Genomic DNA, 13,260 nt, shown 5'->3' on the forward strand with positions numbered 1-13,260 from the left:
GCTAATAACAGCAGGCCTAGGAAATGGCCCTATGCTACGTAGTCTTGACCCCCACACAGTCACAGTGTCCAGGTGGCTTTGTGAGTCACCCAGACCCTCCGTAATAATCCCACTGCGGGTGGGGCTGCCTTGCAGTTTCTGGCCGATTCCCAGCCTGACTCAGCTCTCCTCCCATGAGCTCCTATTTCTTGCCGGGCAGAAGCCGCCGCGGTACCCGCTCCACCCGGCATGCTCAGTCCTCGGGCCAGGCTTTGACTGCTGGACGCCAGCGCGCGGCCCCCTGCGCGCGTCCCGAGTGCCGGTCCCTTTAAATCTGGCAGGTCCGTTGCTAGGCAACCGCGCGGCCCGCTCTGGCACTGCACTGCGGTGGCTCAGGCCGGAGCCGGCCCGGCAGGGTCGCGGTGGCCAGAGCCGAACGAGGGGCTGCCGCGCGCCGGTGGTGATTGGCTTTGAGGAAGAGAGGTTCGGGCTCTCCAGACCGCAACCACGTTTCCAGGTATGTCTGCGCACGGGAAAGCCGGGGCTCCCCCGGGCTCGCCCCTCTTCTTCCCGGACACAGGGGTCGAAGGGGCAGAGAGCCAGGGGCAGGGGCCCAAGTCCGCGCCCCGACCCCCACTGCAGGTTATTTCTGTCTTTAGAGGCTCAGGCCGGGACTGGAAAGCGTTTGGGAGGGAAAAGACCAGGGCGTGGGAGTGGCAGTGCGGAAAGAGGAGTGGGGTCAGGCCTCTCCCGCCGCCCGCCAGCGACTAGGTCGGAACTGGGGAGGTGGAAAGTGTCACCTGCAATGGGGACCGAAGCAGCGCCCCGACCCTGAGCCACCTTCTCTCCTCTGGAGGCAGCGATGGCAGGAGTTTCAGTTAACAATTTACAGAGAAAACTCCCAAACTATGCATACAAAGATACAGCTTTGTGGCAAGAATGTGACTTCCATACTAATAAAGTCTCAGCCTTCGGAATTAAGGTGACTCGCCGTATCTTTTCTTATAGAAGGAATAACTTCACACTAATAACAAAGAATTGGGGAGTAATAACCATTCACTGGGTCCAGTTTTCAATGGTACTTTTCTTCCCACTCCATAGCTGCAAAGCAATACAGAAGACAATTTGTCCCGGGGAGTGGACACTTTGGCCCATATATTAGGACCCTGACAGATGAAAGCAAAAATCAGGATGACTTCCCTTTTCGATGTTTTTGTTTGTTTGTTTGTTTGTTTGTTTCAAATTAACTGCACTCTGAGGGAGGGAGGCAAGGCCTGGGTTCCAGCCTTTTGCTAATGTGGTTCGTGGCGTGCTGATTAACAACGAGCCAGGCTCCCTCCTTTGCCCAATAGGTGTTAAAAGTGAGGAGGTACTGTGTTGGATAAAATTTCCTCATGATTCTTGTCCCATTTGATATCTGTATGGCTTGGGGAAGGAAGACTTAGTGGCATAATAGTTGGGGAAATGGGTTGACAAAAAGAGAAATTACCTCTTAGTGCCTGGTATCACATTTCAGATAGACCAAGTGACATTCTAAGTATATCACTTGTCTTTTTTTTTTTTTTTTTTTTTTTTTTTTTGAGACAGAGACTTGCTCTGTCGCCCAGGCTGGAGTGCAGTGGCGCGATTTCGGCTTACTGCAGCCTTCGCCTACCTGGTTCAAGCGATTCTCCTGCCTCAGCCTCCTAAGTAGCTGGGATTACAGGCACGTGCCACACCGCGCCTGGCTAATTTTTGTATTTTTAGTAGAGACAGGGTTTTGCCTTGTTGGTCAGGCTGGTCACTCCTGACCTTGTGATCCGCCCGCCTCAGCTTCCCAAAGTGCTGGGATTACAGGCGTGAGCCACCGCGCCCGGCCATCACTTGTCATTTTAATTTACATCTCAGATATAAACACAGGTTTGGTCATTCTGGTTAAACATATTTCCTGATTACACGGAGGGAGGTGGAATTTTCATTTTTCCAGTTCAAACTGGAGAAGGAGGGCAAGGATATCCAGTAGATAGAAGATCTTGGACCCCAGGAAGTGTAAGTACAGTCGTGTTAGCTGATATTTTGTTGGAGTGTTTAGAAGCACAGAGCCTTACGCAACATAACTCTTCAGCCTTGTAATTGATCATCTGCATTGTCAGTAAGCTCTCAGGAAGGCCTCATAAAAATACAAAAGAAAAGTGTTCTGCCGGGCGCGGTGGCTCATGCCTGTAATCCCAGCACTTTGGGAGGCTGAGGCGGGCGGATCACGAGGTCAGGAGATCGAGACCATCCTGGCTAACACGGTGAAACCCCGTCTCTACTAAAAATAGAAAAATTTAGCTGGGCGTGGTGGCGGGCGCCTGTAGTCCCAGCTACTCGGGAGGCTGAGACAGGAGAATGGCGTGAATCCGGGGGCGGAGCTTGCAGTGAGCCGAGATTGCACCACTGCACTCCAGCCTGGGTGACACAGCGAGACTCCATCTCAAAAAAAAGAAAAAGAAAAGTGTCCTAAAGACTTTTAGCTAAGCCAAATAAACTTCAAGGGAAAAAAAAAGTGCTTTCCCTAAAATACCACCCCCAAAACTTTATAAGCCAGAGGAGAAATTATGTCAAAAAAATTTTTTAAAAGTAACTTAGAATCAAAGCATTGTAGAGATTTCAGGAAGAATATTAAGGATCATTCATTAAACAAATATTTATACAGGGCTACTATGTATCAGGTAACAATGCCAGGCCATCATAGCATATTTGTATAATAAAGGTCTGTGTGAAATGCCACAGAAGCACAGGAACAATCTAGAGTGCAAAGTCATCCTTGCTAGTCTTCAAACGAATACTCATTTCTGAGAAGTTATTGGTGCCTCTGAAATACAGTGGGACATTTGGAAAGCTCTTGGTAAAGCAATTGGTGATTTTAAAATGCTGATATATTAGGGTGTAGAAAAAACTACCACTTTTTTGTTTAGATAAAATCAATTCAGCTTCTGAAATTTGGGGACATCAACAACTAACTTACAGAAGTTAGGGCTAATTTTTCCCTGAGGATGCAGATTAAATCAATCTGAGATTGGAATTTAGGCTTCCTTATATTTGTTTTAATAGTACCTACTTTTTTTTTCAAACTAACTTTTTCTGAGGTCTGATGACTTCTGGCTGGCCACTTTGGAGTACATATCTCTGGAGAAAGTTTACGTTGTTTAACTGGCTGGTTTATGTTCAAAGGGAGGGTAAGGAAAACCTGAAAATGAACAAAACCCATTGTTTACAGTACACTTTAAAAATTGCTTTCATTTCCATTTTCATTCGTTTTTCTTAATCACCTGTGAAACCAATATATTGTCCCTATTTTACACCTGAAGAATCTGAGGCTCGCAGTTCTAAAATGTGGGGGCCAAGATATCTGACTACTTCAGTCTTTTTTCCACCATAGTCCACACTCAGTTCCTTTCTCAGGAACTTCCTTTTCCTTCTTCCCCACAATTTTGCACGGTAATACATATTGATCCATCTTGACTTCAGACAGTTCATTTGCGTCCTTCTTTTGGTATTTAATAGTTTTCTGCAAGTCAGTGAAAGAAGGTGGAGAATGGGGAATCTCCCCTATGGGGGCAGGTCAGAATCTTCTGAGGAAAGAGGGTAGTGATGGGAGTGTTTTTGTGTCTGGCAACAGTGTAAGCAGGAAAAAGAAAATTTAAAAAAAAGGTTGAGAACCACTGCTCTGAAGTGAGAGTAAATTGGACAGTTGAGAAAGAAGCAAAACTAGTGATTTCCTTTGTAACAGACTTTTTTCCTAGTTTGGTGGAGCAGTTTTTCTAAGGGTCCAGAGAACAGACTATCCAAGAATAAGGGGAGAAAGTTCTTTATGCTAAGAGGAGCCCTTTGTCTTCACCTTACTACCCCTGGTTAGTGACTAAAAGCCATGCCCCTTCTTGAGCGCTACTAAGCTACTAAGCGACTAAGGGTAATGACAGGTTACTCAACACAGGTTGGAGATAACCTTTTCCAACCATCAGTCCCAGTTTACAAAGTTTGAGAGGAAGGACCCTTGCGAGATGGGAAAAAGCCTTTGGCATTCTTCCAGAACTGTTTTCCAGTCCCTACCTACTCTGCCTGGAAGAATAATGGAATTTTGCAGGCAGATCTAAATTTGTGAAGAGAGATGGTCCTGAAAATTTGAAACCTAAATCTTTTTTTTTTTTTTTTTTAGGAGACAGAGTGTCGCTCTGTTTCCCAGGCTGGAGTGCAGTGGCATGATCATAGCTCACTTCAGCCTCAACCCCCTGAGCTCAATCAATCCTCCCACCTGAGCAGTTAGGACTACAGGCATATACCATCACACCTATCTAATTTTGTTTTTAATTTTTGTAGACACGAGTCTCACTATGTTGCCCAGTCTGGTTTTGAACTCCAGGCATCAAGTTATCCTTCCGCCTCTGCCTCCCAAAGCACTGGGATTACAGATGTGAGCCACTATGCCCATGTAAATGGGATAAGACAACAGAAAAAAAATTTTTGATTTATGTCATCGAATTTCCCTAAAGCCTGTGATTTAAAATATGAATATTTTAGAAAACAAATAATTAAATTTCACATTCACTTTAATATGATTATATTCTCTAGGGCCCCAGCTCAAAAATGAAACTGAGATGGTTTGTAGATTTCTCCTTTCACAGTAAACAGTAGTGTATTATTTTCTGGAGCTATTTGAGAATAAATGTGCATTCCTCTAAGATTTTTATGGAACAGTGCACCTACAGGTCCATTGTAAATGACTGTTCTTTGCTTAGCTCTCGACATTTATGTTACATCATGTTATATATAAATTCATCTTCAATTTATTTTATCAGTGGTTCTCAAATTCTTTAGGTGAATACAAACCACTTGCATGAGACAAGTGATCTCTTACTCCGCAAAAATGTTCCATTACTTTGCCACTGCAAAAAAAAAAGTCACCCGAGGATAAATGATAATGTTTTCAGTGAGACACTAACTAGAACCATCAGGAGTCCATTATTAATTCATGTCAGACACAAATGAATAGATGTAGTCATATTGTAGACACATACGCCTTAACAGTGCAGTCCTGCGGGCTTCTGGGGGATTGCTATCTTAGAGGACTACTGATGTTGTTTTTGTCCTATGACTTTTTATTGTTTTCCTGTCTGTGTTCTGGATTATTTGCTTCTAAAGAAACCAGTTTTTCATCCCCTCGAGGCCTCCTTCCCCTACCCTTCTGACCTTCAGTATCCATTGTAGTGTTGAGTAGGCACTTACACTAATGTCCACAACTGACCCACTAACAGGCATGCCTACACTTTCAATAATGGCTTATGGTTTGGTTTGCCTTATGCTGGAACAAATTACCTAGTCAAGTTTATTGAGAACAAAATGGCTGCCAGCCCAGGGTAAAGGAGTGTCATTGCCTTAAAGCATATTCCCTGTTCTCACCAGAGAATTCTAATGCCATACTCGTTCTGCATAAAAAGAGACAGTGCAATTTGTGAAGAGAAAATGAGACTGGCAGCTTTTACCCCGAGTCTGGGCTTTGCCACATTCTGTGACTAGATTTGGGAACAAGCCCTTAAAGGATATCTTGCCAATGAAAGAGAGAGAGAAAAAAAAGAAGCAGCTCAGAGACCCCTTGACCCTGCCCTGTGTAAGCCATGGGAGGGAAATTCCAAAAGGCTTTTCAAACCTTTCTTTCTGTTCTTTGAAATGTGACATGCAGTTCTCCTTACCCTCCCCCCTTCACTTTTCCTCTCTTCTTTTGTGGCCTTTTAAAAGATACCTAAGCTCTGAAAATAGTGGGTTGTTTTCTTTCAATGTGGGGAATGAAACCTAGCAGATGAATAAAGAAGAATTTTAGAACAAGCACTGACCTGGGAGACAGGGTCCTCAGTTTTACTACTATGGGCTGTGTGGCCTTGGTCAAGTCACTTAACTTCTCTGGGCCTTAGTCATAAATGGACTCTTCCCATTTCAGTAACTATATAGGCTTCACTGAAAGGCATTTCCTTTCAGACACCAGGAAATTATACAGAGGCTCAGGGAAGAAAGACAGTGAAAATTAAAAAGTGTGTGCATGTGTGTATGTGTTTTGCCAGAGATTTATGGGATGGTTGGATGTAGAAGTTACTTTTTCAAGGAGCAAAATTATTAATGAAAAGAGTTTTTTATTTTAACCTTTATCCATACCCAGACCTCTATCTCAGATGTGTCATTCTTGCTATCTCCAGATATAAAGTGGCCACACTTTACTTGCCCCTGTGCTCACCTCCTTCCTAATCAATCCCACCACTGCCCTTCATCCAGAATTAAGAGAAATAGTAATCTCTCTGCCATTGCTACCTGATTAGAAGCATTTTTATCATCTATAGAATTGTTGGGTAAAAATTTGACTGCTAAAAAATGTGACTGGCAATTAATATCACCCTCTTTTCTCCTCTCTCTGTTCCTTTCCTCTATGATTGCTGTAATAATTCCTACTGATTTGCATTCATATTTCTAGAGAGGAGGGAAACCAAGAAATGATGTTTCCCTTTAAGAACAGATTGATCAATGATGCTTCTGGATGGTGACTCATAGCATAATAAAAGTCAGAAAGGACTGTTTCAAAAGAAAGAAGATGATACTCCAATGGCAAATACGTACTGTAAATTTCAGGTCTGAGTTTATCACTATGGTCTGATTGACCTCAAGAAAGCTTGGCTTCTGGCTTTTGGACCAATGATTTTAGTACCTTCACTGAACTCTCCAAATAGTTCATCTTAAGAATATGTGTACCTTCTCCTTTCCTCAAAGCCAAGTAGTTGCCAGTAGGGATGTACCCTTGGGGATGGTGAGTCCCTTCCATCTTTTGTGTGGCAAAGGGGAGAGATATGTTCAGTGCCTATAGGTATCAAGTTTATTCCTTCATTGCTTATAGTAAGGAAAACCTGTGTTATTTAAAATAAACTACTGTTTGTGAAAAGAAAAGAAAAGATCATACACCAAAAAGTAGTTATCTCAGGGCCACGAGATTATGAAGGAGATTCCTTCTGTTTTATGTGCTTTTCTGTATTCTCCAAAATTGTTATAATAATCAAAGAAAATATTAATTAAGTTATAAATACAACATTTGCCATTTCTCATTACCAGCAGAAAATTACATTTCAGTGCATAGATAAAAGAGATGCAGGCATACTTTGATTTTTCTCCATGGTAATACTACAAATATGTCTTGATAAATTAATATATAAAATGAATAAAGTGACCCTCTCCATCTTTTCCTCACCCTTTAGGGCTAACTTCAGCTACCGGTTGGTGGCTTCAGGTGCCAGTGGCCCTCCACATGCTGCTTTGGTTCTTCTTTCTCCCTTCCCTCAGAAGTAGTCACTTATCAAATATTTCAGTGCTGTGGGAAAGCTGTACATTAAGGATTCCCTTTGGGTAGGGAAGACTCTTTTTGAAACAAAATAATCATCCTCATATTTTTATAAACTTGGAAAGTTGTTTGTGATTTAGTATGCTGAATTTTCACCTAAAAACTACACTCAGAGTCAATATCTTGAGAAAAACACATTTGGTGGCATTAATATTTTCAATTGTTGACATTAGGTTCTCCTCAAGAAATTGCTGTCAAAACAGATAGAATTCTGTACACTTGGCAGTCTTGCCTAAAAGCAAAGCCCAAGACTGGAATAGCAGGAATTTATAGGTCAAGATAGAAGGGCATTTGGCAGAGTTAGTCATAAGGAAGTCTGCATGGTATACTTTACCAAAAGCTCACATCTCATTAAGCCCTGATGTTTTAGTCACTTTAAAGAATGAATAAACAACAGTCCAATCCACAAGAACTAGAAAGGCATCAGACACATTGAAAGCACAGGTATTACCAACATTAACCTATTAATTTCAAATCACTTTTTTTATTTTAAAGCGGTCTGTTTTTATGTGTACAGCTGTTTTCTTATAGAATCACTTTCTGTGTGTACAGTAAGTAGCTAAATGTGTCAGTTTACCAGTTCTATTTCATAGGATCAGAGACTTTTAAAGCTGGAAGCAACTGTAGAACTTAGCTCGTTCAGCCCTTTCCATTTATAAATGAGGGAACTGAGGCCCAAGTCATTCAGTGAGTTAGAGAGAGAGCCAGCACTCAAATATTTAGATTCTTCACCCATGAGCCAGCATTCTTATTTCTCTCTACTATGCTAGCTACTAGTGTAAATAATGTGCCTGCCTTGGTTTTAAATTGTGTTTTTCAGATATTGGAAGAGGGGCCTGGAGAAATGGATGCTAGAAGAAAACACTGGAAGAAGTATATGTTTACTCCTTTTTTTAGTGCACAGGATGTTCTAGAAGAGACTTCTCAGCCTGAATCTTCTTCTGAACAAACGACTACAGATAGCAGCAAGAGAATGGAAGAAATTTATAATTTGTCCAGTAGAAAGTTTCAAGAAGAAAGTAAATTTAGGAGGAAAAAATATATTTTCCAACTAAATGAAATAGAACAAGAATCAAATTTAAGAGAGAACAAGATAAACATTTCACAGAACGAGACAGACACAAATTCTGCATCCTATGAATCATCTAATGTGGATGTTACAACCGAAGAAAGCTTTAACAGCACGGAAGATAGCTCTACCTGCAGTACAGATAACTTACCAGCTCTACTAAGACAAGACATAAGAAAGAAACTTATGGAAAGAATGTCTCCAAAACTTTGCCTGAATATTTTGAATGAAGAACTGGAAGAACTTAATATGAAATGCAGAAAAATAGAAGAGGAATTTGAAAACGCTGAAAAAGAACTTTTGTACTACAGAAAAGAAATATTCACAAAACCTCTAAATTTTCAAGAAACAGAGACGGATGCTTCAAAAAGCGACTATGAAGTTCAAGCTTTAAGAAATGACCTGTCTGAAAAAGCAACAAATGTAAAAAACTTAAGTGAACAACTCCAGCAAGCCAAAGAAGTCATCCACAAATTGAACCTAGAGAACAGAGATTTAAAAGAAGCTGTTAGGAACTTAAAACATCAAACCAAGTTTGGAAATGTGCTCCTAAAAGAAGAAATGAAATCATATTATGAATTAGAAATGGCAAAGATCCGCGGAGAGCTCAGTGCCGTCAAGAATGAACTGAGAACTGAGAAGACCCTACAAGCAAGAAATAACAGAGCCTTGGAGTTGCTTAGAAAATACTATGCTTCTTCAATGGCAACATCATCAAGTATCTTTGACCACTTTACTGGGGATTTTTTTTAAAACTTAAAAATATCCTTCCATTACACAAGTCATTGAGCCAAATCAGTGTTTATTGTATTTGCTTTGTGTATTACTTAAAATATATGTAATAGGATGTTATTTTCATTTTCGGTAAATCACAGTATCTATAAAACATATACATGTTTCCAAGCTTCTGCTTTCTCTTCTGATGAAGTTATTCCAGGAGTACAAATGGAAACGAAGCTTTGGAAATCTCATATATTCACTCAAAAACACATACTGATTCACCAAATCATTTATGAATACAAATCAACAGCCATTTTGTGATCTTGTAAGCAAATATGTCCTTGCAACGTGAATATTTTTCCATCTGTGTTCATTGATGTTAACAATAAAAATCTTGTTTATGTGTATAAGCCTAACATATGCCTGTGGGTCTTGTAACTGCCTGTTCAAACTCAGTGGGATACCAAAAATGTATCTGCTTACTTTGGGGGTCTAACTTTAATTCGGTACATATAAACATCTCTGAAAAAAATGTAGTTTTTTTTCTTCCCCCTGCTGTTTTTCCCCAGGCTTTCTCCTTTGACCTGGCCACGGTTCCCATAGACTAGAAGACAACTTAGAGACATTGCTGTGACCTTTGCTAGAGCCCTGCTCTTGTCAGCAGTGGCTTTTGTGTTTTCTTATGTTGACCAGTAAGGGGCGTTGTTTACACAGTTCTCTCAAAACTCTACCAGGAGAAAATTTCGAAGCTTCCTCTCCGGCTTACATCACAAGTTGGTGGGGACTGTGGTGAAGTTGGATGTCATCTGGATAAACTTTCAGTGAGCTGGCTTGATTTTTACAGTAATCCAGCCCTGTAAGGGCCCCAGGTGATGACAATTTATTTTACACTTATACGTGGTGAAAATGTACTGCCTCAATCTTTTGGTGGAAGTGATGGGCCAGTTGATCCTTTACCATTTGTTTGTATCAGTTATCAAGATATCCTGTAATAGGAGCTCTATTTGCATGGTGTTTTAAAGCCTAATGAACCAAATGTAACTGCAGACTATGAGGATGAGATACAATTGTAAGGGTTTAGGTATCTTCCCTGTTGGGAAAGATTTGGCTTCTAGTACTTGCTCTGCCAGTAACTAGTTAGTTAACTTTCTTCCCCTAAATGTCCTTATCTATGAAACAAGGCAGCAGATGTATCATCAAGATTCTGTTCAGTTCTAATGTTCTGTGATTTCACCTCAATGATTTTATTTGCAAGTGTAACTCTACCTGTAAGGAAGTAAAACTCCTATGGCATTGGATGCATTCAATTCTTTTTTGTTTTGTTTTGTTTTGTTTTTTTGAGATGGAGTCTTGCTCTGTCACCCAGGCTAGAGTGCAGTGGGGCAATCTCGGCTCACTGTAACCTCCGCCTCCCGGGCTCAAGCAATTCTCCTGCCTTAGCCTCCTGAGTAGCTGGGATTACAGGCACCTGCCACTACACCTGGCTAATTAATTTTTTTTTTTTTTTTTGTCAGTAGACAGGGTTTCACTATCTTGGCCAGGCTGGTCTCGAACTCCTGACCTCATGATCCACCCACCTCGGCCTCCCAAAGTACTGGGATTACAGGCGTGAGCCACAGCGCCCAGCCTGGATGCATTCAATTCTAATACTTTGGGGGACCTACTTTGCAGACCCCCTTCGAAAGAAAATATAAGCAGGGTCCTTTATATAGATTGAACATCTCCAAATACTATCAATAATAAATCAATAGAGGTTGTTTCTCTACCTTTCTCTTGTTTCCTCTTTATTCATTAAGGCTGGGGAAGGCACTGAATGGATACTGACTAAGCTGACCTGGAGGCTGAACAAGTCTTGCCTTGCCTGGGAAGATTGCCGTAAATTGGAAGATGCTAATCGTTGGAGCTTTCTGACTTAGTCCTGATAAACCTAACCCAAGCACTGGCAGCCTGCCTCAAAGGGGGAGATGACTTTCAGGTTTTTAGTGGTCACTGGCTTCCCACCAAGGGTCTAAGTATGAAAGCAAACTAGGAACTCGTTGCCCTGTTTTACTCTCTTCTTCATCACCCCCTTATAAAATTACCCCTTTGTACTTGCCTCATAAAGACTCTCATTCCCTGAATGCTAATGCGAAGAGCTGCTTACATGTTTAAAAATTTTATAATGTATTAATTAAGCTACTAGGCTCAATCCTTTCAGTATAATTCTTTTTTTATTATTATTTATTTATTTATTTATTTATTTATTTATTTATTTATTTTTAGAGAGAGGGGGACAGGGTCTTGCTATGTTGCCCAGGCTGGACTCAAACTCCTGGGCTCAAGTGATCCTCCCCAGTAACTTGGGCTACCGGCATATGCCACCATGTCTGGCTAGTGTAATTCCATTTTCTTTTCTTTTCTTTTTTCATTTTTTTTTTTTTAGACTGTGCCTTGCTCTGTTGCCCAGGCTGGAGTACAGTGGCATGATCTCAGCTCACTGCAACCTCTGCCTCATGGGTTCAAGCAATTCTCGTGCCTCCGCCTCCTGAGTAGCTGGGATTACAGGCAGCTAATTTTTTTTGTATTTTTCTTAGAGATGGGATTTTGCCATATTGGCCAGGCTGGTCTCGAACTCCTGAGCTCAAGGGATCCACTCACCTCAGCCTCCCAAAGTGCTGGAATTACAGGCATGAGCCACCATGCCTGGCCTATAATTCTATTTTCAAAGAGGAACTTTTATTCCAGGAGTATTTCTGTGAACCAACCATACATTTAAGGTTTTCAGTGACAATTTGGTTTATCTTGCCTGAGCGTGTATGCGTGCTTGGGGGCAGGGAAAGAGTGGTGGAAGGAGGTCAAGAGACATTAAGTGTATGGCTTAGACTAGGTCTAGGGCAGGGGGTGGGGTTTCTTTCTAGGATGGAACTAGAATTCAGATTCTTGATGAGACAGCCTGAAATACTAAGACCCAGCAAGGCCTGCCCTATGGAAAGATCCTATGGAAAGCATAGGTCCAGACAGACACTAACCAGAGAAGTAATATACGATCACTAACTTCATAGGGCCAAGGAGAAACGGGAGCCAATGTCACAGACCAACAGTTTGGAATTAGGAAGGGATTGCATCAAAATAAAAGCAGGGCTGGAATAAACTGGGAGAAAGCTGAGCTACTATTCCTCTTCATGGGCAGATGATAACAGCAGTGCGTTGAACTAGTTTAAGGAACTAGAATCAGTATATAATCACTTTACTTTCTAGTATATTAAATGGGAGATCTGGAGGTGTCTTTGTTGTTGTTGTTGTTTTAGAGGTGGGGGCTGGCCTTGTTGCCCAGGCTGGAGTGCAGTGGCACAAGTAACTCACTGCGGCCTTGAACTCCTGGGTTCAAGCAATCCTCCCCACCTCAGCCTCCTGAGTAATTGAGACTACAGGGGCTTGCCTCCATGCCTGGCTAATTTTTTATATTTTTAGAGACAGGGTCTCACTATGTTGTCCAGGCTGGCCTCAAACTCCTGGCCTCAAGCAATCCTCTGCCTTAGCCTTCTGAAGGAGTGGGATTACATGCATGAGCCAGCAGGCTTGGTCCTTGGAGGTGTTTATTTTATTTTATTTTATTTTTAAATAGGAATGGCACATCAGGCCACTCATCCCTTTAACTAATCTGTTGGGTAAAATATTTGAAATCAGCAATGCAGTCACACACCATTCATCACCAACTTCTAATCCCTTACTTATTAAGAAGCATGGGCTGTCACAGTTCTCTAGAAATATCTGTTCCACCTTGGTTTAATAATTCAGTTCTATAAACATTTGGTGAGTACTTATTGCCACAGTTCATTCCTTCTAAAACACATTTTTAAAAATTTATTGACATTTCCTGAATTTGGGACACATCTTCAAATTGATGTTATGTCATAGAATAATTGTCAGTATTTTGTTTCTCTTAGTAATTCATGAAATAATGGTGTGTCTTACAATTGATGGAGTTTTAGATTTGATGAAATAAGGTATGTGCTAGGCTGGGAATATGGGAATCAAAGGGTTTATGAATAAGACAAGTCTCTGACCTCAAGGAGCTTACTTATGCAATTAACTTAAACAATGTGGTAAGAGCTAT

At 41.3% G+C, this 13,260-nt stretch overlaps 1 protein-coding gene across 1 annotated transcript; it reads left to right on the forward strand.

Annotated features, from left to right (window-relative positions):
- Nucleotides 1–352: 352 nt before the first annotated feature.
- On the forward strand, nucleotides 353–9,580 carry CCDC160 (coiled-coil domain containing 160). The gene is made up of 2 exons (XM_005594613.4): nucleotides 353–496; nucleotides 8,196–9,580. The coding sequence occupies exon 2, from the start codon at nucleotides 8,220–8,222 to the stop codon at nucleotides 9,195–9,197; it is 978 nt and encodes a 325-aa protein (XP_005594670.1). The 5' UTR covers nucleotides 353–496; nucleotides 8,196–8,219; the 3' UTR covers nucleotides 9,198–9,580.
- Nucleotides 9,581–13,260: the final 3,680 nt, after the last annotated feature.

Source organism: Macaca fascicularis, chromosome X, assembly GCF_037993035.2.
Source record: "Macaca fascicularis isolate 582-1 chromosome X, T2T-MFA8v1.1".
Taxonomy (NCBI): domain Eukaryota; kingdom Metazoa; phylum Chordata; class Mammalia; order Primates; family Cercopithecidae; genus Macaca; species Macaca fascicularis.

Bases quoted from the DNA above. Each gene is read 5' to 3' on its own strand.
- CCDC160 (XM_005594613.4), top strand. From the start codon at position 8,220: ATGGATGCTAGAAGAAAACACTGGAAGAAGTATATGTTTACTCCTTTT.